This window comes from Anarrhichthys ocellatus, unplaced genomic scaffold, assembly GCF_004355925.1.
Source record: "Anarrhichthys ocellatus isolate YVR2014 unplaced genomic scaffold, GSC_Weel_1.0 scaffold159, whole genome shotgun sequence".
In the NCBI taxonomy this organism is placed as follows: Eukaryota; Metazoa; Chordata; class Actinopteri; order Perciformes; family Anarhichadidae; genus Anarrhichthys; species Anarrhichthys ocellatus.
The window spans coordinates 208,961-223,592 of NW_022280189.1; the positions used below are offsets into that span (position 1 = coordinate 208,961).

The 14,632-nt window shown below is 43.0% G+C and overlaps 1 protein-coding gene across 4 annotated transcripts in view; it reads left to right on the forward strand.

The window, feature by feature from the left end:
- The window catches only part of LOC116400264 (interphotoreceptor matrix proteoglycan 2-like), an 11,009-nt gene extending 2,226 nt beyond the window's left edge, over positions 1-8,783 (forward strand). The window contains exons 5-15 of one of the 4 annotated variants that reach the window (XM_031878024.1): positions 428-702; positions 1,276-1,337; positions 1,422-1,632; positions 1,872-3,586; positions 3,665-3,884; positions 5,645-5,855; positions 6,255-6,443; positions 6,537-6,711; positions 7,126-7,205; positions 7,759-7,817; positions 7,966-8,783. In XM_031878024.1, coding sequence (XP_031733884.1) covers positions 428-702; positions 1,276-1,337; positions 1,422-1,632; positions 1,872-3,586; positions 3,665-3,884; positions 5,645-5,855; positions 6,255-6,443; positions 6,537-6,711; positions 7,126-7,205; positions 7,759-7,792 — 3,172 coding nt within the window. In that variant the 3' untranslated portion in view covers positions 7,793-7,817; positions 7,966-8,783. Of the gene's footprint in view, positions 1-427; positions 703-1,275; positions 1,338-1,421; positions 1,633-1,871; positions 3,587-3,664; positions 3,885-5,644; positions 5,856-6,254; positions 6,712-7,125; positions 7,206-7,758; positions 7,818-7,965 lie in introns of all 4 variants that reach the window. The other 3 variants (XM_031878025.1, XM_031878022.1, XM_031878023.1) reach the window with 3 other exon arrangements.
- Positions 8,784-14,632: the final 5,849 nt, after the last annotated feature.

A 14,632-nucleotide genomic window follows, 5' to 3' on the forward strand; every position in this document is an offset into this window, starting at 1 on the left:
CCGTCTGTAGCAGTAAGCAAGAGCTGAAGCTTAAAGCCTTCAACAATAGTCAACCGGCATAAGTCGCTCGCTGCTTGTTGGCCTCCTGTAGCTGTTACAGGATTACTGTTTTGGGTTTACGACAGGCTCACCCCCCCTCCTCCCCCATTAAATTGTGAGCTCCTCAGTGAATCTCTGAAGTCATCATTGATTCTCCAACAGTCACGTGACAGCAATTCAGTGAATCTTACACTGAGGAGCAGAGAGGAGAGGCTGTAAGTAGAGGTTGTAGAATCTAAATAGTTCAATATTTATAGCATGTAGAGCCTCGAGGGCTAAATAGGGTTAAATCTTCTGGTTCTGGTTCTCTTAACCTCTTATCACTCCTGAGAAACGAGGTCATAAAACAGCTGCTGACCTTCCACTATAATACAGCTCTCAGCTTCAGGTCTCGTTCCCCCTTCAGGGGTCTGGTGGTCCTGGTCCACTACGCCATCACCCTGGAGGTAGACGGCAGCAGCGGTGTCACCAACGACACGCTGGACTTCATCTCTCTGCAGAACAACCTGGTGGAGAATAATTACCCCGGAGCCGCCGAGCAGCCCACCGTCGTCTACACCATCACCGACTTCCGCAACTACATCACGGAGGCTCTGCACAAGGACAACTTCATGAGCAACAGCAGCCTGGAGACGCAGCCGGACGCCCTGCAGCTGGAGAACGGTACCACACATATGAATATATTCATGGAACTTATGGTCCTGATGAATACAGATTTAAGAAAAGTCTCATTCTGTCTCCTAGTTTTTAAGGTATTGACTTGTTTCATAGGTTGTAAATACCTGATTCTAGATATAATAATTTGGCACTAAATACAATTAAATGTGACCAGCGGTCTTTAGTAAGTTCATCATCTGTCAACATATATGAAGAGTAAAGTTTCCAATCATAAATGAATAATGCTATGCTGCTTTTCAAGGAAATTATTTGGACTATAAAATAAAGTGTTTACTTAATTTAAATGTATTTATTCTAGAAAAGATGGACACAAAACAATGTTTTATTTTTATTAATTATGTTGGGAAGAGGACGAAACATTCTTCTTCTTCTTCTTCTTGTTAATTCCTAGAAAATAATATTTTTCATTTTAACCAGAAAAGACATTTTCATTAAAGTTAAAGACGATGATGTGAAAGGTTCCAGTTTGATCCTCGGTTTAGATTTGAGAAAGAAGAAGCTTCCAGCAGCCCTTTGATAGATCAATACAGGATGTTATTGACAAACTCTTTTCTGCAGTGGAGAACTTGTTACCTGCTGAGAAACCGACGAGCCGACCGGCCGACACCTTTGACAACATGGTGAGTTAAAGTGAACCAGAAGAAGAAGCCGATCACAGAAATGAAGATCATTCATGTCAATATCAGTAAACTTTCCTCTGTCAGGACAATGTCCTCGCTGCAGAGAAGCCTCCCGACGCTCCGATCCACGAGGACGACCTTACCAAAGACGACTTCCTATTCGACCCTTTTGACCAGCGGAAAGAATCTCAGGGCACCTCGCTGAGCGAGAACGACGTCTTCATGTTTGAAGAGAGCACGAGTCCTCCAGCCGCCGCAGGGTTCCCTGAGAAGACCTTCGACCTGCAAGGAGAGAGTGAGCAGGCGATCAATGACTGAGCAGACGATCAGTAAACAAGCATACGATCAATGACCGAGCATACGATCAATGACCGAGCAGACGATCAGTGACCGAGCAGACGATCAGAGACCGAGCAGACGATCAGCGACCGAGCAGACGATCAGCGACCGAGCAGACGATCAGAGACCGAGCAGACGATCAGTGACTGAGCAGAGTATTCGTAAAAACTCTTCATTTGCTTTTCTGGTTTCCAGATGATGGAAATATTGAAGATGAGGGATTCCTCCTGAGTAATGATCCGGCGGTTGGAGACCACGTCGCCCGAGGAGACCAGGTGGATCCTGGAGGATCCTCTGCAGCCATCGCCCCCCAACTGCTGGTGAAACCTCAATCGGGCTCCGAGGTCATGCCGGACGAAGGATCTGGTTCTGGTTTCTCTGGAGACGGACGGGGAGCCGATCTCTGGTCCTGGCAGCCAGTGGCGTCCTCTGACGAGATCCTCTACGAGGACAGCAGCCTTGAGGTGCTACCACCGCCGGATCTGGAGGAGACAGTGGACGAGTACGAGGAGGCCACTGAGAACCAGGATGTAACTTTTATGGAGGTTGAGTTCACCATAGCTCCCCGTTTACAAACAACAGTTCCTGCTTTTGAAGAATCATTGCTGGAGGAACCATTCTTGGACCAGGTTTTGATGACACCCCATATCAGCACAGACCCTCGGCACTCAACCACCACCGAAGCACCAGTGTTCTTCCCCAAAGGAACCTTGGACATCAAACTGTCAGTGGAGGCATCTGGTATCCATGACGACTACTCCTTGACCAGACCACATACCCTTGTGGCTCCAGTCACAGATTCTCTTGAGTCTGAACCCTGGACTCGCGACGCCCCTGTTTTTAGAGGACCAACCGATTCGGCCGTCAAGCTTCCAGAAACCACTGAAGATGTTGAAGTAACTAGTGAAGCAGCAGTAGAGCTTCCAGCTGCTGCTGTTGGGTCTGAATCTAAAGAAGATCAACCCGAAAAGGTAGAGGTTGAAGTCCCAGATACTGAAACCTCCTCAACCGAAGTGTTAGAGTCTCCTACCTTTGTAGGAGTCCAGTCAGAACCCAGCTTTGACTTGACCACCGAACAGCTGGCAGAACTTCAGATATTCACTGAAAAACCTAACCTGCTGCTGCCAGAAACCAAAGACCAGGATGAGGTTGAAATTATAGTGGAACAACACATCGGCGGCACTGATCCCACCATAACAACGGCGCCAGCGGTCAGTCTCCAAGAAGAGGATCTGGTTGTGGATGAAGTCATGATTGTCGCGACGACAACTGCCGCTTCAGTCCTCAATTCCTCTGTGAGTTCAGACCACAGCGGCAGAATTGCGCTCTCCCCTGAGAAGGACTCACCGTTCACCCGCGTGTTGGATTCGGCACCGGAGGACGAGGAACCGGTTCACCATGAGCACCTGAACCACGAAGAAGAGTTTCCAATGAGCAGTCCGACTTCAGGTGTTCCTCTTTTTACGCCATCATCATCACATCAAGGTGATCTAATGTCTCCAGGAGCTTCAGCTCAGGAGGAAAATGTCTTAACCACCTCCACGAATATTTCAGAAAGGGAATCAAGTAGTGAAACCCTCCAAACAACAACGACCTCGCTTCAGGAAGTCCACAACGACCCCCCAGCTACTGAGATCCAACCCTTCGATCACGATATATCTGACGTGCCGAGCATCGACGTCAGCTTCGATTTGTTCCAGTACGGCGGCATGGCGACTGAAGGTGACAGCAGCGGATTCTCCAGTGGGGCTCAGGGGTCGGACCTGGATGGCGTCGCTCTACCGACCCGACCCGGCAGGGCCCTGACGGTGTTCTTCAGCCTCAGGGTGACCAACATGGCGTTCTCCATGGACCTCTTCAACAAGAGCTCGCCCGAGTACAAAGCCCTGGAGCAACAGTTCCTACAACTGGTGAGACCTCAAAGACTGAATCAAAACTTCTAGATCCACATGTTCTGCTCCTCTCACGTCTTTGTCTTCACTTCGCAGCTGGTCCCGCACCTTCAGTCCAACCTGAACAACTTCAAGAACCTGGAGATCCTCAACTTCAGGAACGGCAGCATCGTGGTGAACAGCAGGATGAGGTTCGGTGAGCCAGTTCCCAGAGGGGTCACCAACGTCGTGTACCTCATCCTGGAAGACTTCGCCAACACCGCATACCAGACCATGAACCTGGCCATTGACAAGTACTCGCTGGACGTGGAATCAGGTAGGACCGAAGTAGAGGAGGGGCTAGACCTGAACATCAACAATCCTCCTGCTTCTTTTGAGATCTTCCTAATTAAAAAAAATATATATAGATAGTAAAAAAAATACATAATATATTATATAGATTAACATATTTAATAAAATATATATGATATAATATATATTAAAGAAAATAGATCAAATATAATATAGATTAAAAATATGTATTAATATTATATAGTTATGAAATAAATATATCAAATATAATATGGATAATTAATATAATACAGACTAAATATAATATAGATTTAAACGTTTTTAAATTCTAATATCGATAAACAAGTGATAAACTGACCCTGCCTGATTGAGCAAAGTGTGTCTTCTACGTCCTTTAAAAATCCAAGACAAGAGCTCGAGCCGCAAACTGGATCCTGCTTTCTCCTTTTGTTTTCAGCTTTTCTTTAATATCTGGATTTAAAGTGCAGACACATTTGTTATTTCAGGCTAAATAAGTAAACTTGACTAATTGTGACCGTTGTAAAGCTGAAAGTGTCGTGACCTTGTTAGAAAGTGTGTAACTCTATTACCTGAGATAATCTGTCTGAGAGGAACGTGAGCAGCAGCAGAGAAGTACATTTACTCAGGTACTTGTACTTCTTACTACTTCACTACATTTATCCGACAACTTTAGTTACTTTACAAAGATTTTTACACACAAAACATATGAAGTTTTTAATGTAAATCTGCTGTTTTCTTAAAAATTAAACTCAGTTCTTAGAAATCAAAACACAAGTACAAGTTTTTACAAGTACAGCTGAAATTATTAATCAATCAATTAGTCCTAAAATCCTGTTTTACATGAATAATTGAGTTATAATAATCTAATGATAGAATATAGAATAGTTTGAATACTTTAACTGTATTTTACTGATGATACTCGTGTACCTTTACTTTTGGTTGTGTGTATTTTAAACCGAGGGAGTCGCCGTAACGTTCGATCAGATTTACTGTCCCTTCCGTCTCTGCTGAGCTGCAGCTCTTTAATCTGTCTGAGCCAATCAGAAGAGCTCCTGACAGCCTGGTCTAGTGAGTCACTGGTCAGCTGATAATCACTCCTCTTCACTCTGAGGAGCACATGGTCACCATACTGGGTCTGACATAAAGTCCACCTCATTCATGAGAGAATCATCTGTTCATGTACTCACTGTGATGTGGAGCTCCGTGCTCCATCAAGTTCATGTTCTGGTTCTGGGGTCTGGTCTCTGGGTCTGTCCTGGCGTCAGTCCCAGGGTCTGTCTCAAGGTAAGTCCTGGCGTCTGTCTTTAGGTCAGTTCCAGGGTCTGGTCTCATGGTCTGTTCTGAGGTCAGTCCCGAGGTCAGTTCCAGGGTCTGGTCCCGGGGTCTGCCCTGGGATCCAGTCCCAGGGTCTGTCTCAAGGTAAGTCCCGGGGTCGATCTTGAGGTCAGTTCCAGGGTCTGTTCTCATGGTCTATCTTGAGGTCAGTTCCAGGGTCTGGTCTCATGGTCTATTTTGAGGTCAGTCCCAGGGTCTGGTCCCAGGGTCTGCCTTGAGGCCAGTTCTGAGTCTGGTGCCGGGGTCAGTCCTGAGGGCTGTTTCTAGGTGTTGGTCCCGAGGTCCGGCGCTCTGTATTTCAGGCGTGGCAGTCCGCCTCTGCTTTCTAGTGGAGGGAATATCCAGAACCAGAACCATCATAACCGTCTATCAACCGACTGAAGTGTCTTCTTCTTCTTCTGTCTCCCTGGTTCGCCCCCCCCTCCTCAGGTGACCGGGCCGACCCCTGTAAATTCCAGGCGTGTAACGACTTCTCCAGGTGTTTGGTGAATCGGTGGTCCGGAGAGGCAGAGTGCGTTTGTGACGCCGGATACCTGAGCGTAGACGGCCTGCCGTGTCAGAGCATCTGCGAGGTGCAGCTCGACTTCTGCCTCAACGACGGCAAATGTGACGTCATCCCCGGCAAGGGCACCATCTGCAGGTCGGAGGAGGTTTTAGTCTTTCTTCGTCACTGTTCATTCAACATTTTTTTAAGCTTCTTTAGCTCCTTAAACGCAACAACTCCTTTAAATTCGTTCTTCAATTCTTCTTTTATAAACCACAGAATAAGAAAAACCCACTTGCCCACAATGCATTCTATATTTAACACAATATAATATATTGTTTGCATTACAAAGGACGACATACATTCCTTCCATACAGTTTAAGATTCTGATTTAAGAGTTGGCAAAACTTTACAAAATATTTAACCAAGATCTTCTAATTTTCTAGTTTTAAGTTACTTTAAATTTATTCTGGCCTTTAAGTTAAAACTAAGTAGTTATTAATAGATATTCCTGGTGGTGACTCTGGGATTTGAACCCGTGACCCTTCGCTGCAGGTGTCGGGTCGGAGAGAACTGGTGGTACCGCGGTGAGCACTGCGAGGAGTTCGTCTCCGAGCCGCTGGTGGTCGGCATCGCCGTTGCCTCTGTGGTCGGCTTCCTCGCGGTGGCGGCCGGGATCGTCTTCTTCCTCGCGAGGATGCTGCGAGACCAGTACGACGGGGGGGACTCAGAGGACCCGCTACGGTGGGCAAGGATCCCGTCAGACTTTTTGTCTGATGGGAATTTTTGTTTTAATCCAATAGTTTGTCGAGTTAACGCTAACGTGTTTCCCTCCAGACGGGGCGACAGCGTGCCGACGCTGGAACGAGCCAACAAGCTCAACCCGGCGTTCGAGAACAGCCCGGTCACCGCCCAGTACTACCGTCGCTATGACGACCTGCCGCTGTACGGAGGCTCTGTCGACAGCGACGAGATACGACAAATCTACCAGAACAAGGCACTCACCAAGGAGGTACGAAAACCGTCTCCTATATTATATATTATATATATTATACCTCCTTAGTTTCTTTGTTTTACTGTTTCTACGTACAGCCGAGTGTCGTCAGCGTAGAGCTTTATTTTGATATGAACAGAAAACTAAAGTGGTCCCAACATTGAGCCTTGTGGTACACCATAAATACACTTTGAGGTAGGGAATGGGGGGTATGAGGTACTTCTCTACAGTAGATGGAGTTTGGAGAAACAGTTTAAGTTTATATATATATTATATATTTAGAATACTTTCACCTCTTGACCTTTCTTATCTTGCTCTCTTCAAAGACACCACCAGTGTATTTGTACCTCTTTTTCTTCCTCCTCCTCCTTCAGTCTGGTTCACTCGCGGCCTCACTGTTGACATGTTTCCTGACCTTTTACCTCTCTGCAGGAGGTCCAGGAGCGTCTTAGGATACTTGAGTTGTGTGCCAGAGATCAGCACTTTGCAGACTTTGTGCGACAGACGCAAGTGTGAGTGTTTTAATGTTTGTAAAGCTGTTCATTTTAGATTTAGTCATATTTTAGTCACCTTTCTTTTAGTTTAAGTACATATCATGATATTTTAGACTGAGCCTGCTGTCATATAAAATGATTATTAGACACTTTTACAGAAGTTTAAATCATCTCATTAAATCCTTCAAGATTCCCCAAACGTCACCTTGAAACAAACAGACGTATCGAAATAGTTTAAATCTACAAATGCAGACCTGGATTTTGGTTCAGAGAAGCTAATCTCAATATATAATATATCAATAAGATATTTACCAAATGTTTTCCATGTGTAGAGACACAAGTGAATGTTTGCAGGAAACATTTAAAAATAGCAGAATGTTTTGGAGACGCTCCACTAACAGCATCAAATATCCAAACAAACCTCAAACATGCAGAAGTACACATCTGTTTGTGTTTGGGGCTCTTTCACATTGTAGACTTTGTGGTTTTGGACCAGGTCTGCCTGAAACCACTTCACTCGCCGGCCAGAAACCACCAAACTGATCCAGTTTGCTCTTGTTTTGTGGAGCAGATTCCTGGAGAGGAGAGGAAGTTCGACCACATAGCGAGTCCTGAGCCGGAGACCTCGAGGTACGAACGTCTCCTCTGTTATTCATGTTTCATGTTTCATGTTTTTGTGAATCCCACGTTTGCTGTTGTGTGTTTTCTCACAAAGATAGGACTAATTCTTTAGGTCAGAAGTCTTAACGTTACAGTGTCCTCACCTGTGTCTCCACAGAAATCTGCCTTCGTCTTTGATTCTTGGGACTTCTTCTGTGACCGTGACGAAGCGTTCAGGAGTTTATTTCCAGTTCCCCTGAACTGTCCTTCTCGTCTTCACCTGTAAATACTGTGTTGTTTGTGTTTTTAACACTTCAGTCTGTGTTCACTGCTCTTCCTCATATTCTCTCTGAGAACCTCTGTCTTACGCTTCGTCTTTAGCTTCGTCTCAAAGGGTTTCTGTTGAACCTGCTGCTGTAGCTTCAAACACCTCGCTGGAGGTTGGTTGGTGGTCGATAGTTTGACTCTGACACTCAGACTCCTCTTCGTCAGTGCCTTCGCCGCTCTGCTAGCTTCTTTGGGATGCGTAGACTCTCAGAGCCCTTGACGTCAGTTTTCCTCGACAACTCGGATCAATAAGCTGCCGATCAGCTGCTTAACAAACACCAATGTTTACATTTCTAATCAATGCTGGAGTGTTAACGGATATGTGGAACTTGTGTAGCCACGCCCCTTTATGTTTCGTCTTCGTGCTTCGTCACTCAGAAATCTTAACCACAGTTTTAAACTTTTAAACTGCCTCCAGATACGATTGGTGTGACTTGTTTATCTGTCTTTGGAGAGAAACTTCATATGTTGAGATTCGTCCACAGCTCAACAAGGTTTAACTCACATTTCAATTTCAATGCAAAAAACCTGGAACTGTTATTTATCATCATATGTGTTAAAAACCTAAAACAGTTTGCAGACGATATGATTTTACAAGTTATTTACTTTTGTGAACTAAGTAAAAAGATAATTGAGTACTAAAAGTTAGAAATACTCTCAAAATGAAATGAAGGGAATATTAAAACTATTAATATATATATATATATATTAATATAAATATAAATATAAAAGCACCCACATTACAGCCAATAGTGTTTTTAAATACTTGAATTTTCTATGTTTGTTGCTGTGACCTGAAACTCAATAATCTGATGAAATCCATCCAATAGACTGACAGCTGATGTTTGTTGTTTAGATGCTGTTTGTTTGTTTGTTCTTATAGACCCCCCCACCCCCCCTCACTCAACACTACAAACCTCTGCAGCAACTCGATGGCTTAAAATCTGTCTTCTGTCTTTGTGTGTTGTTTTCTATGCTGTTGATTTTAGACTAACAACTAAAACTGTGATGTGTAAGTGCACCGTCACGTTTTTCTAAAATAAAATGACAATATTTTTACAGTAACATCTGAGTTCCATAGTTGTATTTATTAGTAGTTATTATTAGAAACCCTCAAACTCTTATGGAGTCTATATTTTAGGCTTTGTTTACTACTTCTGGTCTTCTTTGTTGGTGCGTCGCTGCCCCCTATGGGTCAATAGAAGAACGTAAAACCATCGGTGGGACTAGTTTTTATGACTTGTTGTAAAACTTTACGGCACATTCACATTATTTTATTTGTATAAAACGCCATCGACTCTTAAAACTGAGAAACTTCACTTCAGTTTGTGGAAGAAACATTTGGATGAAAAAAAGTTGTAAACTCATAATAATATTTTTGTCTGTCGCAAACGTGAAGCAATCTTTGAAATGTAACTTAAATATATTAAATCAAAACTTTATTTCTTCCAAAATTCAACATAATTACAAAGTAAAGTAAACATTTTGCAGCACATTAGCCCTCGTGGGCCACCGTACAGTCTGAATAAAGATAACATCTCTGATGAATTGTTGATTTTGCGGCTGCAGACTTTATTATTTCAGCCATGTTTGTAGTTTTATGGAATGTTGGAATGTTTCTGCTGATTGAGTTCAGACGGTCCAGCTGTCAGTCAAAGCCATCATCATGACGACCTGATGACAGATAAAGGTTTGAACAGCGAGCGAGGCAGCGGTCGCTCTTCATCATCCTTGTCTTCATTTTGGTTTTTATTGGGATTTTTATGATGAAGTTCATCATTCATGTTGATTTTATGGAAGAATTCCTTGATTGTATTATTCTTCATAAATCATTTTTCTTTGTTTGTATGAAGACTTTTATTTGATCGTAGTCGGTGTCGGTAATTGATTTTACATAAATATTTTAATCAAGAAGAAAAAGTTTTTATGAATACTTTTAGATTTTGTTTTCTTTATTAAATTGTATTTAAGTTTTTATTTTTATTGTTTTCTGATTTTCAAAAGAACATTTAATGAAGATAATTATTTATATTTAACTGGATGACTGATGAGTCTTAATATATTCAGGTATTTCCTTCAGGTTCTATATTGTTAGATCTGTTTGAATGTTGTGATGTTTCTCTTCGTTTTGTATTATTTTAGTTCTTTTTGTTTAAACTCGGCCGTTAAAGGACGAAGATGTTTCAGACGTTCACGTTGACAGACGATGAAGAGACGAAATATTTGTGTGACGGAAAGAATGTGAAGAGGAACGAGATCCTTTATGTCCTGAGCTTTCAGCCACTGATCCCGATCCTCCTCTCAGCTCATGTTTGTTTCCATAGCGACGATGACGACGATGATGATGATGATGATGAAGATGTTTCCACAGTGGGCTGTTGGGAAGGTTTTGTGTCAAACGTGTGAAAAGATGAATCTATTTTGGGTTTTTGTTCCACAGTTTTTGGAGGAACAGACTCTTCAGGTTCTGGACTCTGTTTCTTCTTCATGGGTCTCATTAAATGTTGGATCCAGATCACGATGACGTCTAACTTTATTATATCAGACACATGTTTAAGCTTCAGACAGCGTGTGAACATGAAACATGAGGAGGACTACAAAACCCATGATCCTCAGGGAGTGAACCTGCCTCAGCTAAAGCCTGGGGTTTCCTACATTTCCCACAATGCCTTCTGACGCTATACTTCTTCATGTCTTTCTCTGATGGTTCCAGGAGGAAGAGGGTCAAAACAAAAACACCTTCTGGGTCACGAGAACCCGATCCGAGCTGTTCTGGTTCCGCAGGTGTTTTTGAGGTCTGACGGTGGCTGGAAGGTATCTGGTCTTGGCCGTGTGGGGGTTTAATGGGAAACCCAGTCCTCAGTGAGAAGTACCCCTTTGATTGTTCTGGACCAGGACTCAGCCGGCCTGTCAGAGACTGTTAGCTTCGCTTACGTAACGACGGAGCTCAGAGGGATCGGGTTCCTCTGATGGAGGGTTCGAATGTCACGAGTCTACAGCTGCTGTTTTATGTCATTAACTGTCCTCTTAAATAGGCTTATTATCATATATACACACATGTATATATATATATGTGTATGTATGTATGTATATATACATTCTTATGTGTATATATATATATATTATGTATTTACTAGTTTCTTTGACAACCAAGCAGTCTCAGTTCATAAACCTGGTTTTAGATTTCAGTGAAGCTTCAGCAGTTTGTCATTTTACTTTCTCTTCGTCAGTGTCCCTGTGGCTGTGGGCGGGGCTTATCAAGGAGCTCAGGTGTGTTTGGGGTGCGTTTTGTGGGTTCTTTGGGGTGTGTTTTGGGTGTTCTTTGGGGTGTGTTTTGGGGGTTCTTTGGGGTGTGTTTCGGGTGTGTTTCGGGGGTTCTTTGGGGTGTATTTCAGGGGTTCTTTGGGGTGTGTTTCGGGTGTTCTTTGGGGTGTGTTTTGGGGTGTGTTTCGGGGGTTCTTTGGGGTGTGTTTCGGGTGTTCTTTGGGATGTGTTTCGGGTGTTCTTTGGGGTGTGTTTCAGGTGTTTTTCATTCAGGTGTACTTCAGGTGTTCTTTGGGGTGTGTTTCGGGGGTTCTTTGGGGTGTGTTTCGGGTGTTCTTTGGGATGTGTTTCGGGTGTTCTTTGGGGTGTGTTTCGGGTGTTTTTCATTCAGGTGTACTTCAGGTGTTCTTTGGGGTGTGTTTCGGGTGTTCTTTGGGGTGTACTTCAGGTGTTATTTGGGGTGTGTTTCAGGTGTTCTTTCGGGTGTGTTTCGGGTGTTCTTTGGGGTGTGTTTCAGGTGTTCTGCGGGTGTGTTTCGGGGGTTCTTTGGGGTGTGTTTCGGGTGTATTTTCAGGTGTTTCTCATTCAGGTGTGCTTCAGGTGTGTTTCAGGTGAGCGTGTGGAGCAGCCGTGGACTGACTAAGATCTGCAGGTCTACTTTGGAACATGGACTACATGTAAAAGCTCTCTGTGAAAACATGGTGCAGCTTCTGTTTATTTCATTAGTTACTTCTAATCCTCACACAGTGATTTAAACAAACATCATGTTAAATTCATTATGTTCATTATATTTAACAGGTCCAGTGTGATTTACAGCATGTTAACATCAGTCTAATATAAAAGTCACTATTCACATGAAACAATAATGAGGCTGCTTGTTTCAGTCTAAACTGCTCCACATGTTCCTGAGCTCTCGCTGGTGTTTTTGGGGATTTCCTCGTCTTCTTTGGGTCTGAACTCTCTTCATGTAAAGCTGGAAAATAAAGCGTCTTCTTCTCCGCACCGCTGTCCAAACCAGAGAGGTTTAAAAGGGGGGTGGGGGGGTGTTCGGCCCACGGTGACATCTGCTAACACTTACCAGAGAAGAAGAGATCTAAATGTGTTGTTATGGATGGAACTAACAGAACTATTAATATAATAAATGTTATTGTAGATGAAGCTACCTGAAGTATTAATATAATACTAAATGTGTTTTTACAGACTAAACTACCGATTAGCTACAGTTAGCTGTGTGTAGCTACAGCTAATATTATTGTAGCTAAAAGTCACCAGGGTGTGTTAGAGCTAGCTTAGTACAGAGAGGTGTAAAATGCTAGCCAGTGTAGCCACTAAACAGCTAGCCTAACTGCTAAAACAACAGCTTGCCTTGTTTCCTGAATGATGGACCGTTAGAGACTTTAAAAACATCAGACTGAGTCCAGATGAAGTTAATCAGTCAGGGATCATTAACAGATAAATTTAACGGCTCTTTTCACATTAATAACCATGTAAACTCTTAATTATCTCCATAACTCAGCACTTAGATTTATTCTGCATAATGTGTCCTGAATTAACGTACAAATGAAGAGCGTTTAAGGGATAATATGAGGGCTGTAATTGCAGTGAAGGGTAAAAGAGTTTCCAGTGTCAGTGTGCAGCGGACAAAGAAAGCTCTGTGCTGCAGTTTCCCCGGAAAGAATAACGGAGGTTATGCAAGCGTCGCTGGGTTTCCTCCTCCGGCTTCAGCTCTCATCACTGTGATGTGATGCAGGTGGTGCGTCGAAGAGGAGGCGTCTGATTGGTTTAAGAGCTCCCTTTTAACAGCTGGGCTAATCAGCAGAGAGATCGACATTTTAAAAATAAATAGTGTCAGTTTACTCAAGTTCCATCTGAATTTAGTCTTTTTCTCCTGAAAATCATTAAAAGAAAAAAGTTTATGAATGCTTGTTTCTGTTGTGTGAACATAAATGTTTCCATAATTTAAGCCGTGTATTTTATTGTGAAGTTCTGTGTGTTTTCTTGTGAAGGCCTGTGTTTTATTGTGAAGGTCTGTGTTTTATTGTGAAGGCCTGTGTGATTTATTGTGAAGGTCTGTGTTTTATTGTGAAGGCCTGTGTGATTTATTGTGAAGGTCTGTGTGATTTATTGTGACGGTCTGTGTGATTTATTGTGACGGTCTGTGTTTTATTGTGAAGGCCTGAGTGTTTTACTGTGAAGGGCCGTGTGTTTTATTGTGAATGCCCATGAGTTTTATTGTGAAGGCCCGTGTGTTTTATTGTGAAGGTCCGTGTGTTTTATTGTGAAGGCCCGGTGTTTTATTGTGAAGGCCCGGTGTTTTATTGTGAAGGCCCGGTGTTTTATTGTGAAGACCCGGTGTTTTATTGTGAAGGACCGTGAGTTTTATTGTGAAGGTCCTTGTGTGTTATTGTGAAGGTTTGTGTGTTTTATTGTGAAGGCCCGTGTGTTTTATTGTGAAGGCCCATGTGTTTTATTGTGACGGTCATGAGGAGTGAAGAACTGGCAGATTTCAGCTCCAGAGACTCTGGAAACAAGTTGCTGGCTGTTTATCAGCAGCTTGTTTAAGACTGAAGAAGGTGTGAAAGTTTGTGTTTGTTATCCAGTCGAGCTTTTGAGGAGAATAAACAACTTTCTGTTGGTTCTGTTTGTTGTTTCTTCTTCAGACTTGTGTGTAAAAGCATTTGTTTACCAACAAAGCTGAGGTCGAATTGAAAGATGGACTTGTTGATAACAGTTCCTGGTTAGCCTAATTATTTGGTGCAGTGGGAGCACTGTATGATTCTTTAATTAGTCTGAACCCGTTGAGCAGTCTGATGTGGGAGCGTTTAGGTTTTACAGTACGAGGTGTGGAAACAGACTTTATGAACATGAAGAAGAAGAAAAGCAGAAGAACTTTCATGACCTGAGAACTGAAGTGTTGACTTTGGCGAGTTGAAGCTTGTTGTTCGCAGCTGTCGGACTCTTTACTGCCAGTTTAAACTGTGACACTTCAGAGCACGCTGAACTAAACCACTTTGACTTCCATTATTGTACAGAAGTTTATCTTTCCTTCTCTTCCTGACAGCAACAATGGCATCAGGACATGATAGTACTTTATCTTCATCTTCATCAAAGTTCTTCATCATGTGTTTACTACGACCTACAAAGTGAACGGGCCTCAGCTGTTTACTGCTAATTCATCGTGTCATTTTGAGCTCACTTCGTTTCTCTGTCTCTTTGTGGTGGTTTTGCGTGTCTTGTGGTGGTTTTGTGTGTCT